At 45.2% G+C, this 22225-nt stretch overlaps 1 protein-coding gene across 1 annotated transcript; it reads left to right on the top strand.

The window, feature by feature from the left end:
* Positions 1 to 377: 377 nt before the first annotated feature.
* MAL (mal, T cell differentiation protein (MAL blood group)) lies at positions 378 to 22022 on the top strand. The gene is made up of 4 exons (XM_083605662.1): positions 378 to 666; positions 18662 to 18829; positions 19532 to 19660; positions 21621 to 22022. The coding sequence occupies exons 1-4, from the start codon at positions 580 to 582 to the stop codon at positions 21693 to 21695; spliced, it is 459 nt and encodes a 152-aa protein (XP_083461788.1). The 5' UTR covers positions 378 to 579; the 3' UTR covers positions 21696 to 22022.
* Positions 22023 to 22225: the final 203 nt, after the last annotated feature.

The following is a 22225-nucleotide window of genomic DNA, read 5'->3' on the forward strand; positions in this document are numbered from 1 at the left end:
CTTTGCTCTTCTCCCCAGCACATCTCTTCCCACAAACCCAAGCTTCCTGTAAAACAACACTTTCCCCAGTCACATGCATAAGCCGCTTCAGGGATTCCTTGTCTGGCACAGTAGCTTGCATAATTTCCCCTTCCTATACCCAAATGTTAGCTAGATTCTGACATTAATTTATTGGGTTTGGCGGGCGGGCATCTCCCCACGAACTAATAGCAATATGGTGTGAAAGTAGACTCAGAAGATTTCAACCCAAGTGGAAAGCCCTGTGGGTTTTGAATTACACTTGCTGCACCTGCCCTTCGGATACGATCGTAAGGTGCTTGCAACAGTGTGTGACAAAAGATGACACTCTTTGGAGCAGCCTTTCACTCCTCCCCAGGCACAAAAACAGAAGAAGAGGCAGGTCCTTCTGCTAAGCTGGCCACACCTATGCTGAGCTCCTTACCTGGAGGGCGGGCAGCATTAACATAGGGAAAAGGTTAAGAACTCAGCTGCTCAAGAAGAGCACAGGGAAAGAGCATTTGGTTTGGAAGGGTAAGGACGTCTGTGCGGTGAGTTTTGGAAGTGAAGCGAACCAGAAATATGTCTTCAACAACCACCGGTTCCAGTTTACCCAGCGGCATGAAGGTCCTGGCTACTTTCCCTGATATTCTGGCCATTCCTGAATTTGTAAGTATGATTTTCCGCTGTTAAAAACAGAACCTGGTAGCTAGGACATTCCAGTGCAAACCTAGGAACATTTACTTGGAGGAAAGTCCGGCTGTATCAAACAAGGCATTTCACCCTTGCGTGTCTTGGGATTGTGGCTTCTGCTTCTTAGTGACTTTCTGAGCAAAGTTTCTAGATTTTTTCCCAGGTTTGGTTAGCGCTCTCCCCCTTGTTCTCTCATTTACTGGAACATTTACTTTTCACTATGATCCCCTTCTTTAAAAACAGCAAATTAGATTGGTTCTCAAATATTTTAAAAGGAGAACTGGGAAAGAAATTACCCCCCAAACCAGATGTTGATGGGATTTGAGGTGTTTAAATTCTGCTTCTAAATGTTTTGCTTTGTTTCTGTGCACATATATATTTTAATTCTGAGAACATGCTAAGTTATTTGACCTTCAAGGTTATACACTGCCGCACAAATCCATGCGTGGAAACAGGTGTACCTCGTGCAGGTGTGTGTAGCATTCAAGCAGCTAATTAGTCAGGTGAACTGGTGGCCTATGCAGTAGAGCAAATCTTTAAGGTCTGCTGAGCATGTAGCTTACTGGGAAGGCATGGTTTGTTACTCTCTGGTATGAAGAGAACTGGCAGGTTACTCAGTTACTCTACTTCTCATGTTGATAAACATCCATAGTGCAAATGCAAAGGTTTGGGCAGTGTAGAGCTGGAAAAATGGCGGAGAATTAAGACTGCTTCTGTCCATCGCTATTTTGCAGGTGGGATCCAGTTAATCGCTGGCAAATTCAGAATGCACAATAAAAGGGGATTTGTGCTGTTGTTAAAAAAACCCCAGATTTGTTGCACAACTATAACAGCCATGTTTTGTGGTTAGGAAAGTGATGGTAAATGCAGACATTCCAAGTGTCCCGGTTTCAGATCTGATCCCTGAATCTCCCACTTTTCCTTAGGATGTCTCTATTTTCATTAGAGAAGTGTTGGAGGTTATGGAGTTATCCAACCCCCGAGCCATCTGAAGGCAATCCTGTATAGGGAAGTTTTTTTAAAAAATGTTTAATGTTTTATTATGTTTTTATATATGTTAGAAGCTTCCCAGAATACTGGGGCAACCCAATAAGATGTGTGGGGTATAAATAGTAAAATTATCATTATGGAATGGGACGTCCCTATTTTCATCGGAGAAATGTTGGAGGGTATGGAAATGCATCGGAAAGTGGGGATTGCTGAGGTGATGTCATATAACATCCCCACAAACTAATTGGAACAAACGCTCAATAACAATGGATACCTGCAAATTTTGTGCAAGCAAACGAGAATTAATGAATGCTCAAGTTTGGAAGAGACTTAAGTGATGGTGAGGGGTTAAGCAGGAATGGCAACTCATCCAGTTCTTACAGCAGCTAGCTTAATTTACAGTTAAATCCTCTAATATTAGCCTCATTGAGTTCAATGAAGAACATGGCTATTGCAGCCTTAGGGCACAATGCTCCCTTTCCAGAACTTTCCATGCCAGAAAAGTGTTTATTGCACTGTCATCTAGCCCTTCTTTCAAGATGCTCAGAGTGGCGGCGTTCTCTCTTTCATTCATCATCACGACAACCCTGTGAGGTAGCTTAGGAGGAGAGTGTGTGATTGGTCAGCCAGTGAGCTTCATGGCTGAGGGAGACTTTAAACCTGAGATTTCAACACATTATCTATTACAGCTGAAGAAGGCCACCTAGATAGCAAACACATTATCTGGCCACAGTTTTCCCCACTGTGATGCAATGTATTGTATTTCTATTTAAATGAGAGCAATTATTTTGAAATTTGCATCCATGCATACAGACCCTCCAAGCATGAGCGTAGCCAGGCCTTTTATAGGGAAATGGGGCAGAACCTCAGTTAGCTATGTATTTTTTATTTATTTATATTGATTATGGGGGGCAACTGTCCCTCCCTGCCCCCCGTCTACGCCCATGCATCCAACTATCCCTATTTTGCAGGGACAGTCCTGGATTTACAGAAGGCATTCTGGTTTCTGATTTGATCCTGGAATAGATCAAATTAGTATGGTTTCAACAACAATTCTATTTATACCCTGCCCATCTGACTGGACTGCCGCAGCAACTCTGGGCAGCTTCCAACATATATAAAAACATAATAAAACATTTACGGTAACATTTTAAAAAACCTTCCCTCTACAGGGCTTCCTTCAGATGTCTTCTAAAGGTTGCATAGTTACTTATCTCCTTGGCTCGGGGGTCGGATAACTCCATACCTTCCAACATTTCTCCACTGAAAATAGAGACATTAAGGAAAAGTGGGACATTCTGATATCAAATCAGAAACCAGGATGGCTTCTGTAAATCCAGGACTGTCCCTGGAGAATACGGACACTTAGAGGGTCTGTAAGTGTGGGGCAGGTAAAGACTAGACTGAAAGGTGGTTTGTGGAGGTATGTGGAAAACATAATGCACATTGCCAGCGATCAGCCGAGTGGGTAAGGCTAAACCAGCATTTGATGCAGCCCCACTGTCTTTTACTTAGAAGGACCAGGATTTCACCCTCTGAGGACTGTGCATTTGACTGCTCCACTTTACTGTTGTTACATGTAGGAAGATGGGAAAGGGACCAAGAGGTTACAATGCATTTCTGGAGGGCAAAACAAATCTAGTTATCATCCTGGCAATCCTGTAAATCTATTTTAATGGCCTCTTAAATGGTTTTTATGGCTTGAGAGCCCCACACAATACACAGAGAAAGGAATGTAGAGCTAAAAACAAACTCAAAACGGGTCTGCCTTTTCTGAGAAAGGGAGATTGGCTGGAGGGAGGAAAGATCTGTGCCAAATGGGTGAAGAGTTTTATGTCAGCCTTAGGTCACGGGGGTGTCCCCCCATGTCTCTATTACATCTTCCTATAACCTTGGGCCTTCCAGGTGTTGCTGGACTACAACTCCCATGAGTCCTAGCCAGCATGGCCTATATGGCCAGGGATGATGGGAGTTGTAGTCCAACATCGTTTATAGGACCCTAGCTAATGAACTTGGAAAAGTTCTGAGAACAAAGCTGTCTCTGGAATGTACGAAATGCACAGCAACACCCATCCTGGAGAGAGAGAAAGGGCAAGAGAGACTTTCTGGAGGGTAAGAGCAAAAAGATGACCAATCTGTGTACCTGTTGCAACCGCCCAAAGGTCCCAGCACACCCAGTTCTGTTTCCCTCTCTTAAGCAAACTGATAAAATACAGCGGAGCCCTATTGTGGAGATAGCAAGAACTAAAGCTGGCGCAGGTGTTGCCCACCCAAGGAAAGATTAGGGAATGGGTGCAGAAATTTTGCAGTTTAAAATCAACTTCCCACCCAGTTGACACAATAGCAGAGAATCTGATAGGGAGGGGAGATTAAGCAGAGGGTGGTGGTGAGGGAGAGAGGAGAGCCCAGTGGCTCCAGAGCTGGAGGGGAGGGGAAAGGAGGATTAATGGCCCGGTTGCTCTGCGTTGTGCAGTGGTTGCCAGAAACCTGTTAAACCAGGCTGCCTTCCAGGGAACAGAGACTCCAGCCGCCCGCCTGCAGCATGTAAAAAGAAGAAGAAAAATATTAGAAAGCAGTTGAAAGGGTTGGGGGGTTTGCCCATCCCTTGCATAACTGCGAAGCCCTCCCTCCCTCAGGGACCTCTGCCCCTGTCCCCGGCCAGCTCACCCAGGAAGGGATATTGGGGTTGTGGTGTGCAGCTGAATGAAAAGGTCAGCGTCCAGTGTGAGGCAGCCGCGAAGAAGGCAAATTCCATGGGAGGGTTCATGAAGGAAAGGTGGCAAAAATCTAACTTCCAAAATCTCAAGGCCTTTATACAAATCTATGGCGTGTGACCACACTTGGAATGGTATGTTGTAGAGTTGTGGTCTCCTCACCTCAGAAAGGATATTGCAGAGCTTGGAAATGGCAACTAAAAATGATCAGGGGTGGGGTGGGGTGGAGCAACTCCCTTATGAGGGAAAGCTACTGCATTTGGAATTTCTAAGTTTAGGGAAGGGACGCAGGTGGCGCTGTGGGTTAAACCACAGAGCCTAGGGCTTGCTGATCAGAAGGTCAGTGGTTCGAATCCCCACAATGGGGTGAGCTCCCGTTGCTCGGTCCCAGCTCCTGCCAACCTAGCAGTTCAAAAGCACGTCAAAGTGCAAGTAGATAAATAGGTACTGCTCTGGCGGGAAGGTAAACGGCGTTTCTGTGCGCTGCTCTGGTTCGCCAGAAGCGGCTTAGTCATGCTGGCCACATGACCTGGAAGCTGTACGCTGGCTCCCTCAGCCAATAAAGCGAGATGAGCGCCGCAACCCCAGAGTCGTCCACGACTGGACCTAATGGTCAGGGGTCCCTTTATCTTTACCTTTAAACTTTGTATGAGAAATCAGGTTGGCAAAAACAGAACTCCACAGCACAGTGTTACAATGCATAAACAACACATGCAAAGTGCTTTTTCTTTGCCAATGTAGCTGAGTCCATGGAAAAGCAGGTGGAGGAAGTTTTTTCTCCCTTTCCCATATTGCTAGAACCTGGGGCCATCAAATAAAGCCGAATGGTGGCAAATACACGACAGAGAAAAGGAAGTCGCTCTTCATACAGCAGAAAAGCCAATAATGCGATTTGCCACCACAAGGTGTGGTGGTGGCTACCAACTGGGAAGGTTTTTAAAATGGGACTAGACAAATTCGTGGAGGGTAAGACTATCTGTGGCTACTAGTCATGAGGAAGCTTTGTTGGCAGAGACAGCATGGCTCTGAATGCTGCTTGCTGGAAAACCCATACAGAAGAGGGCTGTTGTGGACTTCCCATGGTCATCTGACTGGAAACAGTCGGAATCAGGATGCTCATTTATATAGGCTTTTGGTCTGATCCAGCACGGCTCTTCTTAAATTCTTAAATCTCTAAATGAGGCTCTGGTTGAACATCTTAATGTGGCCAAGTGTGATGTTATAGGAGAGGGGAGATGTTCAAGCCTAGTGAGGAAGCACCATTTTCTGGCCTCATAGCTTACCTGGCATAAAAACAGGGGACAAAATGGCCTCAGGGACAGAGTGGTTGCACCAGAGAATTGACACAGAGTAAAACACAAAGTTTAAGCCTGCAGTAGCTACCTGGTGGCCCTCCAGATTTTGATGGAATTCAATTCTTACAATCCCTGGCTATTGTCCATGCTTGATCAAGTTGGAATCCAAAAGAGGAGACTGAGAAGAGATATGATAGCCATCTTCAAATATCTGAAGGACAGTCACATGGACGATGGAGCAAGCGTTTTTCTCTCTCCTGCTGTTGAGGGCAGGACTCAAACCCATGGCTTCAAATTACAAGACAGAAGATTCAGACTAAACATCAGGAAGAACTTTCTGACAGTAACAGCTGTTTGACAGTGGAACATTCACCCTTCAGAGGGTGTGAACTCTCCACCATTGGATGTTTTTATGCAGAGGTTGAATGGCCATCTGCCAGGGATGCTTTAGCTGAGATTCCTTCATTACAGGGGGTTGGATGACCCTTGGGATCCCTTCCAACTCTACAGTTCTATGATTTGATAAACATCTGGAGGACCAAAGGTTCCCTACTCCTCCTGTTCCAGAGACCTCCATCAATGAAGCGACCCTTGTTTAAGAAGAACCTTCCACTCACTGAATTTTCTCTCGCAAATCCCCCAAACTTATTTAGCATTGCCCAGAAATGTCTTGGGAAGCCCCTATTCACCTTGCCATATGTCATTCTGTCCCGATTCTACCCTTCTCACTGCACTCGCCATAGAATCGTAAAATTCTAGTCCACTGTAATGCAGGAATCTCAACGAAAGCATCCATGTGAGATGGCCATCAAACTCTGCTTAAAAACCTCCAGTGGAGTCCACCACCTTCCAAGGAAGTCCAGTCCACTGTTGAACAGTCATACTTTGTGACATCCCAGACACCCATTGAATTAGGAAATTTGGCTGCATGCCGGGGAAGAATGTGTCAGTGTCAAGCAACCTATGCCCATTTCTAAGAGAACTTTGTATGCCTGTCTGAAGCAATGACGTAGCTAGCCGCTTGGGTGCCTGGTGCTGCGAGCGTGTCCTGCAGCTGGGGGTGGGGCAAGCTGCCCATGGGGGTGGGGCGAGCCAAGGCAGGGCACGCTACATGGAGCCTCTCCGCCTCCTCCCCCTCAGCTGTAGGGCGGCTGAGGTGGTGAGCAGACGCAAGCCCCACACTGCTTGAAAAAGCAGCGCGGTGGAGATGTAAGGAAAAGGAAGGAACATTTTGTCATATGTGGTGGGAATGCAAATGCCTTTTAAAAAATTGGGAAATGATATACAATGAATTGGAAAAAAATGTTTAAAATGAATTTTGTAAAACACCCTGAAGCCTTTTTGTTAGGAATCTCAAATCAAGAGCTACCAAAAGAAAAATGGACATTATTTATGTATGCTACAACAGCGGCAAGAATCTTGATTGCACAATATTGGAAGATAGAAGAAATGCCATCAAAGGAACAATGGCAAGAAAAGCTGATGAACTATGCAGAGCTGGCTAAGTTAACAGACAAACTACGAGAGGACAAAAAGGACTTCAAAAGAGTCTGGGAACCATTTACAGTTTATTTGCAGAAACAACAGAATGGACTGGATTCACTGGCGGGATTTGAATAAAGTATCACAACTTAATTTAAGGAACAGATGTTTTAGAGAAATGATAAGGGGGTTTTTTGTGTGTAGGAAAAGCAGGATACGATAAATAAAACTAAATAAACTAAATAAACTAAAACTAAATAACTCAGCAGAGGGGGAGTTGAGGGAAGTCCAGAGGAGGGGAAGGAGAATAATTGTAAATAAAATGATGAATGAGATTTGTATCATTAATTGTTATAAAATTCAATAAATATTCCAGAAAAAAGTCCGCCTGCCGCTTCCCCCTCAGGAAAGACACATGACTCAGGCACGCTGCAGGCCCCACAGTGTGACACCCAGTGCTCCCTCACCTCACCTAGCTACCAGTGGCGTAGGAAGGGGGGCACAGTGGGTGCGGGAGTTATTTCTCCCCCCCCCAAAAAGTGTTGTGAACCCTTAAAAAAAACACCAAACAGATATTTTTGCCATTTTGTCACCCCCTCAGTGATGGCCTGCACCCCCGCACCCCCCTTCCTACGCCACTGGTCTGACGTATTCATTGCTAGCAAATGAATCAACCTGCCCATGATCTGGCAACATGCCCTGCAACAGATATTACGCTTGTTTCCCTATAACCCAGAGAGTTGTCTCTGCATTTGACACCAGTCATTCTTGTCATACCACGTCACTCAGAAGTTTCCAAATGCAGCACGTAGCTGGGGAAAAGCAGCCCAGTCCAGTTTGTGTGTTGAGTCAAAGCACAGTGTTGCACAAGAAGAGGTGCTACGGTCACAGGGAAGCTCTAGAACTGGATACAAATTCATACCATAACATGGAGCGTCTGTAACATGAAAGAGCCCTCGGGACCATAAAATACTAAAAAGAATTTATTGTTGCCTAGGCCAGGCTTCGCCACCCTGCTACCCTCCAGATAGGTTGGCCTGCAGGACCCATCAGCCCCAAGGAGCATGGCCAATGGTAATGGATGATGGGAGCTGTAGTCTAGCAACTTCTGGAGGGCACTAGGTTGGGGAAGGCACTACAGGAAACCTTCAGGTAGAGCACCTGCAGCCACGAAGGCTTATGCTGTAATAAGACTGTCACTCTTAAGGTGCAAAAGGACATGGTGCCCATAATTCATCATCCCTGACCACTGGTCCTGCTAGCCAGGGTTGATGGGAGTTGTAGTCCAAAAAAAGCTGGAGATCTAAGTTTGGGAACCCCTGATCTAGAAGAACAGCAACCCTGGGTTCTCCTCTTCTATCATCTTCTAAAACAAGATGTATGGTGTGATCAGGACGTTCTTCTGAAGACTATTTTCCTGCACACAGAAGCCCAGTGAATCAGGGCAGGGGGATCTGGATGCTCTTACCTAGCTTCCACCAACCTGGTGCCCTCCAGATGTTTCAGACTGGGGCTGATGGGAGTTGTGGTCCAAAACAGCTGGAGGGCACCTGGTTGGCAAAGGCTGATCTTAATTATGTACTGTCTTGGAAGGGGCCGATGGGGCTTGTGAGCCTGGGAAGGTAGTTTATCTAGGAGAAGGAAAACTGTGATCCTAAACCTGCCTTGCAGAACATCTTCGAGACAAGAAAAGGCCTTAAGGAGTAATCCCATCACAAATCCTGAGTGAAGTCCCTAAGGCAGTTGGATGGCGTCTTATATGCCTCCTTCTGGCAACTCCTGCAGCCAAGCTGGTGCCAAATGTATTGCTCTGCTTTCCTTTAGACCCCATCAGTGAGTCTTGTCATCTGGGCAGCCCAGGACCTCCACACACACTGCACAGGCTTCCATCCTGGGAAGGGCACCTTTGTGGTTTGACGTCACCCCTGGAGGTACACTCCATTGTCTCTTGAGACCGTCAGACTAATTCCAACAACAAGAGCAACATTGTCTTGGAACCAACAGACATTGCCTTACCCTTCAGCACCTCACAAAAGAAAGAAAGGAAAAGGAACATTCTTTGTTATTTCCCTATTTCCACACCAAGGATTTCCCTGAGTTGTCTCCCTCTCTCCCAGCTGCTGCGCACGGCTGGGGGTGCCTTTCTGCCTGCAGTATTCATTAACTCCGCATTTGCTCTGCCTTGCACTGGCTTCTCGGGTAATGTGTTGATAAATTGACCATTGCAGATTCCTCCGCAATGGATTTGCATGTGGTTTAAAAATAGCTGCTGCTTGAGTGTATTCAGCAACGTTTCCTCTCCAGGGGGTGGGAAGGGAATCAGCTTCTCTCCCCATCCCTGCTGCCCAGATTTAACTTCTAAAGAGGATCGAACCCTCAGTTAATTATGAACTGCATCCTTAACATGCCTCTAAATCACATCTGCTCTGTGTGCGCAATTGTACGTGTTCCAAGGGCATCTCTACAAATGTTAGGATGCAAGAGGTAGACAACACGGTGGCTTCTGTTTATTGGTGGTGGGCTCAACTCCCATGATGGGACACGGGTGGCGCTGTGGGTTAAACCATAGAGCCTAGGACTTGCCAATCAGAAGGTCGGCAGTTCGAATCCCCGTGATGGGGTGAGCTCCCATTGCTCGGTCCCTGCTCCTGCCAACCTAGCAGTTTGAAAGCACATCAAAGTGCAAGTAGATAAATGGGTATCGCTCCGGCGGGAAGGTAAACGGCGTTTTCTTGTGCTGCTCTGGTTCGCCAGAAGCGGCTTAGTCATGCTGGTCACATGACCCGGAAGCTGTACGCCGGCTCCCTCGGCCAATAAAGCGAGATGAGTGCCGCAACCCCAGAGTCGGCCACGACTGGACCTAATGGTCAGGGGTCCCTTTCTGTTGAGGGATGGGTTCATGTTGGCTACCCCGAGGGATAAGGGCCATAGTTCAGTGGCAGAGCATCTGTTTTGCATGCAGAAGGTGCTTGGTTCAACCCCCAGTATCTCCACCTAGGTCTGCAAAGTCCCCTGCCTGAAACACTGAATAGTTGCTTCTACTCATTCATTATAGGCAAGTGCTTCCCAAATTTGGATCTCCAGCTGTTTTCGGACTACAACTCCCATCATCCCTAGCTAGCAGGACCAGTGGCCAGGGATGATGGGAGTTCTAGTCCAAAAGCGGCTGGAGACCCAAGTTTGGGAAACACTGGTATGTAGACAATACTGAACTAGATCAGTGGTCTAATTCAGCAAAAGGCAGCTTCTATGCTGTTATAAGGAACACGTGTAAAGTGAAGAGGAGGAGCTCCCGCCTTGATGCCACTCCCCTTCTACACGCATGTTTCAGATGTTCAGTAGTTGCTCCCATTGCTGATGATTCACACATGAGAGGGAGGTAGCAGTCGTCGGCACCCGTCTGTCTGGAAAGACAATGGAGTGCGCTTCCGGGGTAAAGTCAAACTGCTGGAGAGTCACAGCGCCTGCTGTGGCTGCAGAGACCAGTGATTTGTAACTGCTGCCTCCTGTGTTGTTTTTGCTGCGTTAGCAGCACTGAAATGACCGCATTGGGGTACAAGCCTGGGCAGTGTGCATGGAGGTCTTAGGCTGCCCAGATGACAAGACTCGCTGATGGGGTCTAAAGGAAAGCAGAGGAATTCATTCGGCACCAGCTTGGCTGCAGGAGTTGTTGGAAGGAGGCGTACAAGGCACCATCCAACTACTTCGGATTTGTGTAGGGTTTACTCCTTAGCCTTTTCTTCTCCATGTTCAGATTTTTCCTTGGAGTTTACTCCCAAAGCCTTTCCGAGAGCCAGTGTGGTGTAGTGGTTAAGAGCGGTAGACTCGTAATCTGGGGAACCGGGTTCGCGTCTCCGTTCCTCCACATGCAGCTGCTGAGTGACCTTGGACCAGTCACACTTCTCTGAAGTCTCTCAGCCCCACTCACCTCACAGAGTGTTTGTTGTGGGGGAGGAAGGGAAAGGAGAATGTTAGCCGTTTTGAGACGCCTTCGGGTAGTGATAAAGTGGGATATCAAATCCAAACTCTTCTTTTTCTTCTTCTTTCTCATCAATGAGTATACCGTATTTTTCGCTCTATAAGACGCACCAGACCACAAGATACACCTAGTTTTTGGAGGAGGAAAACAATCAAAAAAATATTCTGAATCTCAGAAGCCAGAACAGCAAGAGGGATCGCTGCGCAGTGAAAGCAGCAATCCCTCTTGCTGTTCTGGCTTCTGGGTTAGCTGCGCAGCCTGCATTCACTCCATAAGACGCACACACACTTCCCCTTACTTTTTAGGAGGGAAAAAGTGAGTCTTATAGAGCAAAAAATACAGTAATTGCAAGGCAGCAGAATTTTAGGTCCAGAGTATTCCTTCTCCTAGACGGACTAGCTTCCCAGTTTTACGAGCCCCATCTGCCCCTGAGAGGTAGCAGTAGGCTTGGAGTAGCCCCATACGTTGTAGAGGGCTCCCTCTCTAAAGTTTTTTCTGTACTTCTAAAGTAGAGAGAGAACGTTCCAGTCAGTCTAATGAGGACTAAGCATTCAAAGTGGCCACAGAATGCTGAACCCCTAATAAGGTGAGATGAGGCAGTTACCTCAGGGCAGCAGCCTGCGGGCAGCTGGGTGAGGCAACAAGTCTGGCCTCTGTAGGGCCTGCCTTCCTCCTCCACCTAGTGTACCCACAACTGTGCAACAGAGAGTGCCATCGAGGTACATTTTAGTAGCATTGGTGAAATATTCTACTGTGTTGCTTTAAAAAAAACCCAACCCTCTTCACCAGGAAAGAAACTTAAAACCTGGATTGCCTGGGGCTGCTGCGCTCTGCCTCACCTGAGAAATGGTGGGCCAGCTTCTGTTTCCATACAAACAAGAAAGCACTTTTCCTATTTAGTTAGTTTGTCAGCTCTTGAAAACGGTACCTGGGTTGGATCTGTGGAGTGGGGTTTGGGATGGGGCCTGGTGCTGTTGGCAGATTTTGAGGGATGGGCAAGTCTTTATCAGTTTTGGTTTCTCTCTGTTTTCCATTTTTCCAGTTAAACAAATTCAGTTCTCCACATTTCCATGTGACTTTGTTTTTTTAATAAATAAAGAAGGCATCGTGAAAATCCAGCTGAATTTTAGTGCAATTTTCTCCTAAGATACACATTTTTGTGTGCCATTTTGTATGCAATTTCCGTTAAATATAATGCATTTGTTTGCATTATATTTCACTAATATATGCATTTTTAATGGACACTTTACCCTCCAATATACATTTTTGTACGCGTTACATGGTTGGACAACTGTATTGCAAAATTGTGAAGTGTGAATTTTGAAGAAGGCTGCATTTCCATTTGTGCATTGTCTCAGAAAATGTGAATTAAATAGGTTTGCCTATTGAATTTCTCTCTCCCCCCCCCCACCTATTGCATGGGAAAATTCAGAGTGATTTTTATTTTAATATAAGCCTATTTCATTGGTACTTCCTGAAACAACATGTGAACTAAGTTCCAACTTCCCTTTGGAATATATACCCCTCCAGGTTTTGCAAAGCAGTTTGCCAACCATGATATGTGCATGAAGATGCATATCTGGTGAGACTATTGTGCAACATGTACAACATGTATCAGGGGAAAGTACTTACAGAAATAGGTATGTTTTTTAATGATAGACTGATGTGGAAATGTTGAGAACTGAAGTTAGGAAAAAGAAGAAACTGGTGCCACCTTCAGACCAATGCTGTGAGGCTGCTGTGCCTGTGACACCTTAAATGAATGGATGGGCAAGGCTTTAGCTCCCTGATACAACACCTGCTGTGTATGCAGAAGGTCTCAGGTTAAATCCTTGGCATCTCCAAGTATGGCTGGGAGAGACCCGTGCCTGGATCTCTGAAGAGCTGCTGTCGTCCACTCAGACAGCCATGAGTTAGATTAACCAACAGGCACCTTCCTGTGCTCCCGGTTTGCCTTTGCAGCCAAAACATTTGTCTTCTCTCCAGTGCACACATCTGCATAAAGAGAGGTGCAAAAACAAAAACAAATTTGCAGTCCATGCTCACTCGCTTTTAAAATACGTGTTTCATTTTACTGACAATGAAACAGTAAGCAAAACAAAAATGAAACTAGGCCAACTCAACAATAAGTTGTTGACATGGCACAAATAGGGTTGCCATATTTTTAAGAAAGGTGAAAATCCAGACACATAAGTTGTCCAGCTTCTCCCCTCCCCTTTTGCCAAAGTTGATGAACTATTTGTTTGTTTGTTTGGGGAGGGGAAAGTGGTAGTGCTTTTTCTTCTTTGGGCCACAGCTGGTGATCTTCATTGCAAACACTAAAAAAAGAAAATGACATTTTTGAGATTTTCTTAAAAAAAGAAGAAGCCAAAAAAAAAAAAAAAAAGATACTTTCTCATGGGTTGCAATACGTCCGGGTTTCCCCAGACATTTTAACCAGCAAATGAAAATTTCCGGATGCTGCTTTTGACAGCCGATCCCGGCTATGTCCGGGAAATTCCAGACGTATGGCAGCGCTAGAATGACATTAGCAAGATGGACCTGATGGCTCCTGAAAAAGTATCACAGCCTAAAAGCAGACAGTGGTGAGCTGACAGTAATTTTGTGTGCATGTGCACATGGAGAAATACACATGCTTTGTTTCACTTGGAGGTGGGGGTTCAGCATGAGTCCAGAAGTCCAGATGTTGCTGGACTGGAATTCCCATCACCCTGACCATTGGTCATGCTGGCTGGGACTGAGGGAATTCAAGAATATGTAGACAATCACAGGATATCTGCTCCTAGTAGTAATTCTGGAATGTGGGTATGCGAAAAGGGACTAGTCCCCATCAGTACCTTTCTACCCAGTGCTCTTAATATGTAGCACTTTTAAATCAACTGATGCTGCAGTCCTATACACACCTAAAGGTAAAGGTAAACGGACCCCTGACCATTAGGTCCAGTCGTGGGCGACTCTAGGATTCCGGCGCAAATCTCGCTTTATTGGCTGAGGGAGCCAGCGTACAGCTTCTGGGTCATGTGGCCAGCATGACTAAGCCGCTTCTAGCAAACCAGAGCAGCGCACGGAAATGCCGTTTACCTTCCCGCCAGAGCGGTACCTATTTATCTACTTGCACTTTGACGTGATTTTGAACTGCTAGGTGGGCAGGAGCAGGGACCGAGCAACGGGAGCTCACCACGTCGCAGGGATTCGAACTGCCAGCCTTCTGATCGGCAAGTCCTAGGCTCTGTGGTTTAACCCACAGCGCCACCTGCATCCCTGGGAGTAAATACACTTTAATTCAGTGGAGCTTACTTCTCAGCAGACTTTGTGCTGTAAAGCTCTACCTGCTTGAATGGTCAATTAAAGCCCTGCTTTTTATAGTTTCTGCCTTGCTTAGGAGAGCATCACCCCCCCCGACCCCTGTATTTAGGTAACACCAAGTTATTATGCATGGTGTAGAGAAAGTTGGTAGAGATGTATTTTTCTCCCTCTCTCATGGACATCCAACAAAGTTGAATGTTGGAAGATTCAGGACGGACAATAGAAAGTACTTCTTCACACAGCGCATAGTTCAACTTTGGAATTTGGTCCCCAAAGAAGTAGTGATGGTGATTAATGTGGAGTGGGCAGATTCACAGAGGATAAAGCCATCAAAGGCAATGCTCTACATACATTGTCAGAGGCATTATGCCTCTGAATGCCAACTCCTGGGGATCATAACTGGGGAGAGTACTGCTGTGCTCAGGTTGGGCTTCTGGGCTTCCCACAGCCATCTAGTTGGCCACTGTGAGAACAGGATGCTTGGCTAGATGGTCCATTGGTTCCAGTAGTTGCTGGTGCCCATAGAGACTGGTAGAGCAGAAGGCTTAGAACCCAGTTGTAGTTGGAGTCAATGACAGTCAGAGCTGGCTGATTCTAGTTTTGACCCTATTGTGTTCTATCATGGTAACACTGAGAGTAAGGAGAAGGAAACCGATACAGAGGAATATACTGGGTGTACGTAAGAAGGCAGGCAGGTGGAGGCTGGTTAAGGGCAGAGTTTGGTGGGGCAGTACCCCATTTCCCCCAATGGACCCCCTTCCACTATTTCTTCTTATGTTTTTATCAGCTAATTAGGAAAAGTAAGAACTCCCATGAAACACCTGCCTGAGCCTCATTGTGCACTCTGACAGCATATACTCTCAAATTGAAAAGATCTGAGAGAAGATCGTAGAAGTAGCTAGTTTATTTCAGAAAAATCAAGCAATATTTACATAATTACAAGACATGGTGTGAAAGGAGGGAACATAGTCAACACAGGGACTGCAAAAAGGCAATTTTCAAAGGTCTTACTTTAAGGCTGTTCGATGCATTTTGCTGTTCCCTAAAGAGTCTTACCCAATAGACTATTTCTGAGGTGTCCCGATGAGAAAGAGAAGAAAGAGCTTTCCTGCCCCCAAAGCCAGAGAAGTTCTGGCGGAGAAAGCTAATTCAGTATATTATTTTCTCTAGACTTCTAGAGATTTCCAATGGGCTTATGCGTCACAGATAACAAAGAAAGGAACTAAGTTCCACATTCCTTAACAAGGTACTATTAATGCCATCAAAAGCCTGATCTGGGAATATTAGCTTCCCTAGCGTGTTCCAAACAATAGATTTCCTTTAATTTCCAAAACAAAATCCTTAACTCTTAGGTCTTGGGGTTGACACCCCCCCTCCCCATTGTCTTTGGAATTGCCTGATCATGAACTGCTTTAAATTTTCCTCACTCCCAAGAACGTTCCATCTCATCTTCATTCATTTATATCTCAAACTGAAAATATTAACAGAACTATTGTTACTAGAGAATCTGCTAGAATGAATCCTTTATCTTCTATTATCTTTTTTCCTGCGTATACAAATGTGGTAGAAGATGAGCGAAAGTTCAGCAACTGACAGAAAGATGGCTTAGTTTGAAAACAAAACGAAAAGGGCAGAGGTAAAAAATCATGACAGCGAATCAAGCTTGAGAGGAAAATAAATCTATCGCACCTTTTTAACATGTGCTGTTACGAGAGATTGGCAGCGATATATATATCCATCAGGAGTCAGGTGATGCTGAAACAAGAGAGCAAAGGTTTTGGTGGCTAAAATGAATCTTATTTCCTTTCATCTATATTATTGTGCAATGTGGGCAAAACTGGGGCCAGACAGGACAGTCACCTTACTACTGGCTCCTGTAACTTTAACAGGAACAAGATATAATATTAGCAGATGCTAGTGTAGATATATGTTTCATCTCCCCCTCCCCACATATTCTGCATTTTTTGGTTGCATTTCTTTTGTAAACAATCAAGATGTGAATAAATTTTGCGAAGTAGTATTAAATTGTTAGAGGCAAAGGTTGGCTTCTGGTCGCTTGGCAACCCAATTTGCCGTAACGTTTTGCGTTGCTGGCTGGCAATGTTCATTCAGGGCTTCTGTATGTTTGCCAGCTGAGCATGGCAAGGTGAGAAACATTTGAAAGCTGGGCTGGGCAGCTGTTCCAGGTCCTTTCATGCCAATATGTTTGTGGAAGGAGGGGCAGCTCCTGGCTATATTACTGGTCCTCTCCTCCAATGCACACTGGCTGGGGATGTTTGGCACCCCACCCCAGCATTGCGCCTTTAGTTCTAAGAATAGTTACATTTGTACGGAGAGGCGTGGCAATCTCCAGCAGCTGGAGGGATGCCAGGAGCAGAGTGCTGTCATTTGCCTTACTGGCGCTGCTCTCAGACTTCCCTCTTGGTACCTCTTGCTTATCACCAGCACCACTGTCAATGCTAATGGCAATCTCAGTTCTCTGAGCGCTGTTCCTTCAGAAGCCAAAACAGCACCAACCCACTGAGTGGTTAATGTGCATAACAATTGACCGTTGTGCACATTTACCAGCCTATTGGGGATTATGCAGAATGACCGGAGAATGTACAAAATTCATTTGATATATGCCTATTTCCCAAGGTCTGTAGGAAAAGATGTTTATTTACCAGGAAATGTGCGCAGTTCCCTCTTAATGGAAGGATTAAGTGCACATTCACCATGAGACGTGGTGAAAGTGCACAATGGCTGGTTGCTATGCACAGTAACTGCTCAACACACACATATGGAGAGGGAGGGAAAGAGAGGGAGTAACAGCCACTCTTGGGTTTGAGCATCTATGCACCTAAAAGCATATGGCATTTTGTAAGCACTGAGAACATATTTTAATCTAGAAGTTAAAATTCTCTCTCCCGCTCTTCATCTTAGTGAGAGTGTATATACATGCCAATGGACACCAAATACTAGTGTACTAATCTCATTCCATTTCCACCTATATTGCTGAATGTTTTGAGTTGCATTTATTCCAGATTGTATATAAGATCTTTCTAACAACACTTAAATAAAATAAACATTTTATTTTAAATGTTTACAATTTATTTATTCCATTTTTAAACCATCCATTTAGATACCAGGATGGTTGACAACATTAAAAAAAACCACACCACTATAAAATTACAATGCCCATATAATAACAATAACTAAAACAACTGTTAAAAACTCTTTTATTATATATAGGTTTGGACTAGATGACCCTTAGGCCACCTTCCAACTCTGCAATTCTATGATTCTATGATATCAATGTATAGATACCGCAGCAGATTTCACCAATTACCTAAAACTTTACCAGACTACCATTGCCTCTCAAAGGCCTGGATAAAAAAACAAGCAATTCACTACGGCAGCCAATGCAGAATCTTCAGCATTCTGCAAACCTGAGCCTTTGGACAGTGATCTATGGCTTTAAAAGGAGGGGCGTAGACAAGAAATATATCTATTTCCTCTGTAAACATGTTGGAGGGGGACTTTAGGGTTGTATTGAGTGCTCCTGGGAAGCATGGATCTATTGGTGGCAAGCAAACCTCGATTTCTAATAGTAGTAAGCCATTTGTTGATAGGGGCCCAGCAGTACTTATATTGTCAAAGCTGGGAAGCAAAATTGCTGTTGCAAAACTGGTTGGATGCAGAGGAATTGTGGGAGGCACAAGCTGGGGAACCCCCAAGGGAACCCCCAGGGGAAGAAGGCTCAGAGCCAGGGGATTGGTGGTGGGACAACAATGAGTGGGCAGAGGGAAAAGAGGGAGAAGACTGGGAGGAGGAGGTGTCAGAAGCTGAAGAGCTAACAGGGTTTAGTGAGCTGGGAGAGTCTGTGGCAGAGAGCAGTTCAGAAACAAGCGCAGAAACTGAATCAGGAGGGTAGGATGAGGGAGGCAGAGATGAGTCTGGCTGGAGAAGAGGCACAGACATCTCCCTCTTCTGCTGCAACGTGTTCTCCTGCCCCCTGGTCTCCCAGAACCAGGAAAAGCACACTTTCCAAAACAATATGTGAATTGAATCACAGCCATCCTTCAAAATGTGCACTTCTCTGCATTTTGCGATGGAGTTGTCCAGCCAAGTAATTTGTACGAAAACTGAGGTCTTCCAGAACAGATCTGATTAACCGTTGTAAGGGCTGCTGACTGAACTACTTTTATTACATTTTATTTTTGTAGGTTTTTGGCGGCCTAGTCTGGATCCTGGTGGCTTCCACGAAAGTTTATATTCCGATGAGTCAAGGCTGGGTGATGTTCGTCTCAGTGTTTTGCTTTGTAATTTCAACATTGCTTTTGTTCCTATATATGTGTGGCGCTCATGGAGGGAAGTCAGCTTGGGTTGCTGTGGTAAGTCTCTTTGGAGAGATTAAAATACCAGTATACTCCCCTCCCCCAGCCCCAAATACAGTGCTATTTATCCATGCATCAGGTGTCACATCATCTAAATTTTGGTGGGATAAGCAGAGGAAAAGGGTGCCATAAAACTGGAGTTTAAACCAATTACAGTTTCCAGTGTTCAAACACAAAGCAGGAAACTGTGCTTTGTGTAAAAATGGAAGCCAGTGCTTCTAAGCTCCTCCCTGCGGCTGTGAAGTGTAGTGTGTGGGCCAGGGTGTGAGCACTGTGGGGTGCTTCTCATTATATTAGAACCAGCCTTAGAATGCCATGAGAAATACATTTAAACAGAGCCCAAAGTACCCACTCACAGAGAAGGCTACCTGCCAAATCTTAATATGAGTCGCTGCTCTGGATTTGGCATCCATTTAGTTCTGAGGCATGCCCAGTTCAGAGGCCCTGGCAGATTCTTGTCCAGAAGTGCGTGATCCTTGCATGCTTTTGAAAAGCATGGCACCGACTCTGCTCAGAATACAGCATTCATCTCCTCCTGGATACAAACTCTCCCTCTAAAGCTGTTCGTCATGGCAGCGTATCCTATAAAACTGCAAAACAAACTTCTCACCAGTGTCAGGTGTTCTCTGGCACAGGGATACGGTGGGGACACCTTCTCTTGCACTGGTCTTAGGGTCTTTGTGTTGTTTTCTTTTCCAGGATGCTTTCTACCAGGTAATTGCTTCTCTCTTCTACCTGAGTGCGTCAGTTGTGCAAGCCTATACTACCTATCAGCTGAAATTTTATCCGGATCATTTTAAATACTACCAAATAGATATTGCAGCAGTGGTGAGTATATGTCCTCGCTTACAACACACACACACACACACACACACACACACACACACACACACTGTATATCTATCTATCCATCTATCTATCTATCTATCATCTATCATCTAATCATCTTCTTCTTCTTTGGCGATCACTCGTAGCCAAGTAAGATTGTCTTCCATAAACATGGTTTTAACAATGAGTCCGTAAGTGACTGTGGAGGCCAATTCTGGATCCACACGTCCTTCCACAGTGGGGACATTGGTTTCCGGACAGGAGTTGATCACGGTATGGATTTGCCCAAATGACTTGTGAAAACTGCAGAGGACAAGTACCTTCTTAAAGAGAATCACTGCCTTCCCTGGGGCAAAGGATGAATTGCCTCTGCCATGGCACATGTGTGAAATCACCTGAAAACAATATATGCTGCCTATATGTTTGTTTCCATTTGCATGCAAGTGTGTGGTGTAGTGGACTAGGACCTGGGAGAACAGGGTTTGAATCTCCACTCAGCCATGAAGCTCACTGGGTGGGCTTGGACCATATAGATTCACAAGTGACATTGAATTAAAGAGCAGCATTGACAAAGTGACCAATCAAAGTAAATGATATAACTCCAGTCTCCCTCAGCCCATCTAGTTGTGTTACAAATCTACAGGAGCCGGGTTGCCCCCGAAGATTGGGGGGCCGGCGTGTGTGTGACATCACACACGCCATGGGTCAGGTGACATCACACACGTCTTCCAATGCCATGCAAGCCAGACCGGCCTGGCCTAGTGGAAGTCTGCACCAGCCTGCATGGGGTTGGGAGATGCTATGCAGGCCGGTTAGACCTTGTTTGGTGGTTCGGTCTCCTCTGCCCCCTCAATATTTGGGGGCTGAGCCCCCTGAGAAAGAATATTGAGAGGGCTGATGAAAACCTCTGCCCCCTAGAGTTGGCATGCCTGTACAAATCCAAGTCCCTAGCATCATAGAGCAATAAAAATTCATAGTTGCCAATCTTAAGGCAGTAAACAGGGTCCTCACTTAGTCCTGTTAAGTTGTGGGTGAACATATCAGACGACACAGCGATTATTCATACAGCTCTTGTTTATTCAGAAGCCAGAACAGAACTGAACTGAAGAGCTCAGTCAGCCTGCTTATATAGAGCTCCAGAACACGTAACTGTAGCAACTTTCTAAAACTATCCAATCACTGAACGTCACTTTCGATCCTTCATTTGCATAACTATCTACAGTATCCCCCTGCTGGCCCAGCATGAGAACTTCAGTACATAACAAGTCCTTTAGCAAAGCTCACAAAGCGAGGCAGATAGCAACCAAAAAGGAAGAAATACCTTTAAAACACCTTTAAAAAACAATACACCTTTGATATCAATCCAAGGGGTTGGACATTTCCATTTCTAACCCACCCCACCCCTGGTCAATTTTACAGTTGTTATGAGGAGACCCACCTAAAACATGGGGCTATGAATCACCATAATCCACCTGGGAGGAGAAACTAGGAGCGACTGGGACCCCAGCTCTTTTAGTGAGATCCATGACACAGTTCCAGTCTTGATTTGCCAAGACAATTTACTGCCTCGCTCTAGTTTAGGCGGCATGGCTGCTTTTCTGCCGTTCTAATCATAACACCACAGTCCCCAGGAGTCTTATCGAAAGTGGCATGAAGGGCCCAAGTCACTTGTAAAGGAGAGACACAGTCCTGGCACAATGTCATCCATTTTGATCCATCATGGCTGCCCTATCATGCCTATATAGGGTACCATAAGTGCCGGGTGTGATGCATACGCAGGGCCTAGCAGGGCCCAGGTGAACTGAGGCTGCATGCCTGAGGTAGGCCGGGCGAGAGACAAGAGCAAACACAGCAATACACACAATAATGTGGGAAAAGATATTACGGAGAGATGCTCAGGATTGCTCATGAACTAGTTTTAGCAAATAAACACACTGAACCTTCTTCATTTCTCTTCTAGGTTTTTGCCTATGCAGTCACATTGACATATGTGATCCACATGGTGTTCTCGCTGCTGAGATGGAAGTCCTCTTAAAAAAATAAATAAATCTCTGAATGTCTTTTTAAATTTGATTTTTGCAGGTGTATTTGGTCAGTCACTCTCTAAGTGTATCTAAAGGATTGTCTTTCTTTGGAAAATTTGTATACACAACAGTGTACTTTTATTGTATGCCGACGAAAAAATAAACAAATCCTTGTGCATCTCTTTTTAGCTTAACTCCCACCCCACTCCCTCCCTGAGTCTTGGTCAAATAGCTTTTGGAACCGAGGAAACTGGGAATATCTCTTAAATATATTTGTATTAAAAATGTCTTTTATGTAAATGGAGGTAAGGTTTGTACAATAAAAAGCTTCAAGTAAATTGTCTCCTGTTCTCTTTTTCTAAAAAAAATGTTTTCCCACCTCCTGCATGAGCAGTGTGAGGTGGCCAACTTCATGGGTAACACAAAATTATTTGATGTGAGGGCTCATCCACACTCCTGTTTGTCCTAAGATTTTGAGTCATGGGTCTGAGATGTCTGTCCGCTTCTCCTGGGAAACCCCACTGTTTACTGCTGAGTTGGA

The sequence above is a fragment of the Podarcis filfolensis genome (assembly GCF_964270895.1).
Source record: "Podarcis filfolensis genome assembly, chromosome: 3".
Classification (NCBI taxonomy): Eukaryota; Metazoa; Chordata; class Lepidosauria; order Squamata; family Lacertidae; genus Podarcis; species Podarcis filfolensis.

Excerpts from the sequence above, each read along its gene's own strand:
- MAL (XM_083605662.1), top strand. The coding sequence starts at position 580 with ATGTCTTCAACAACCACCGGTTCCAGTTTACCCAGCGGCATGAAGGTC. Across the intron at positions 667-18,661 it reads TTCTGGCCATTCCTGAATTT|GTTTTTGGCGGCCTAGTCTG; the intron begins GTAAGTATGATT and ends TTATTTTTGTAG. Across the intron at positions 19,661-21,620 it reads AAATAGATATTGCAGCAGTG|GTTTTTGCCTATGCAGTCAC; the intron begins GTGAGTATATGT and ends TTTCTCTTCTAG.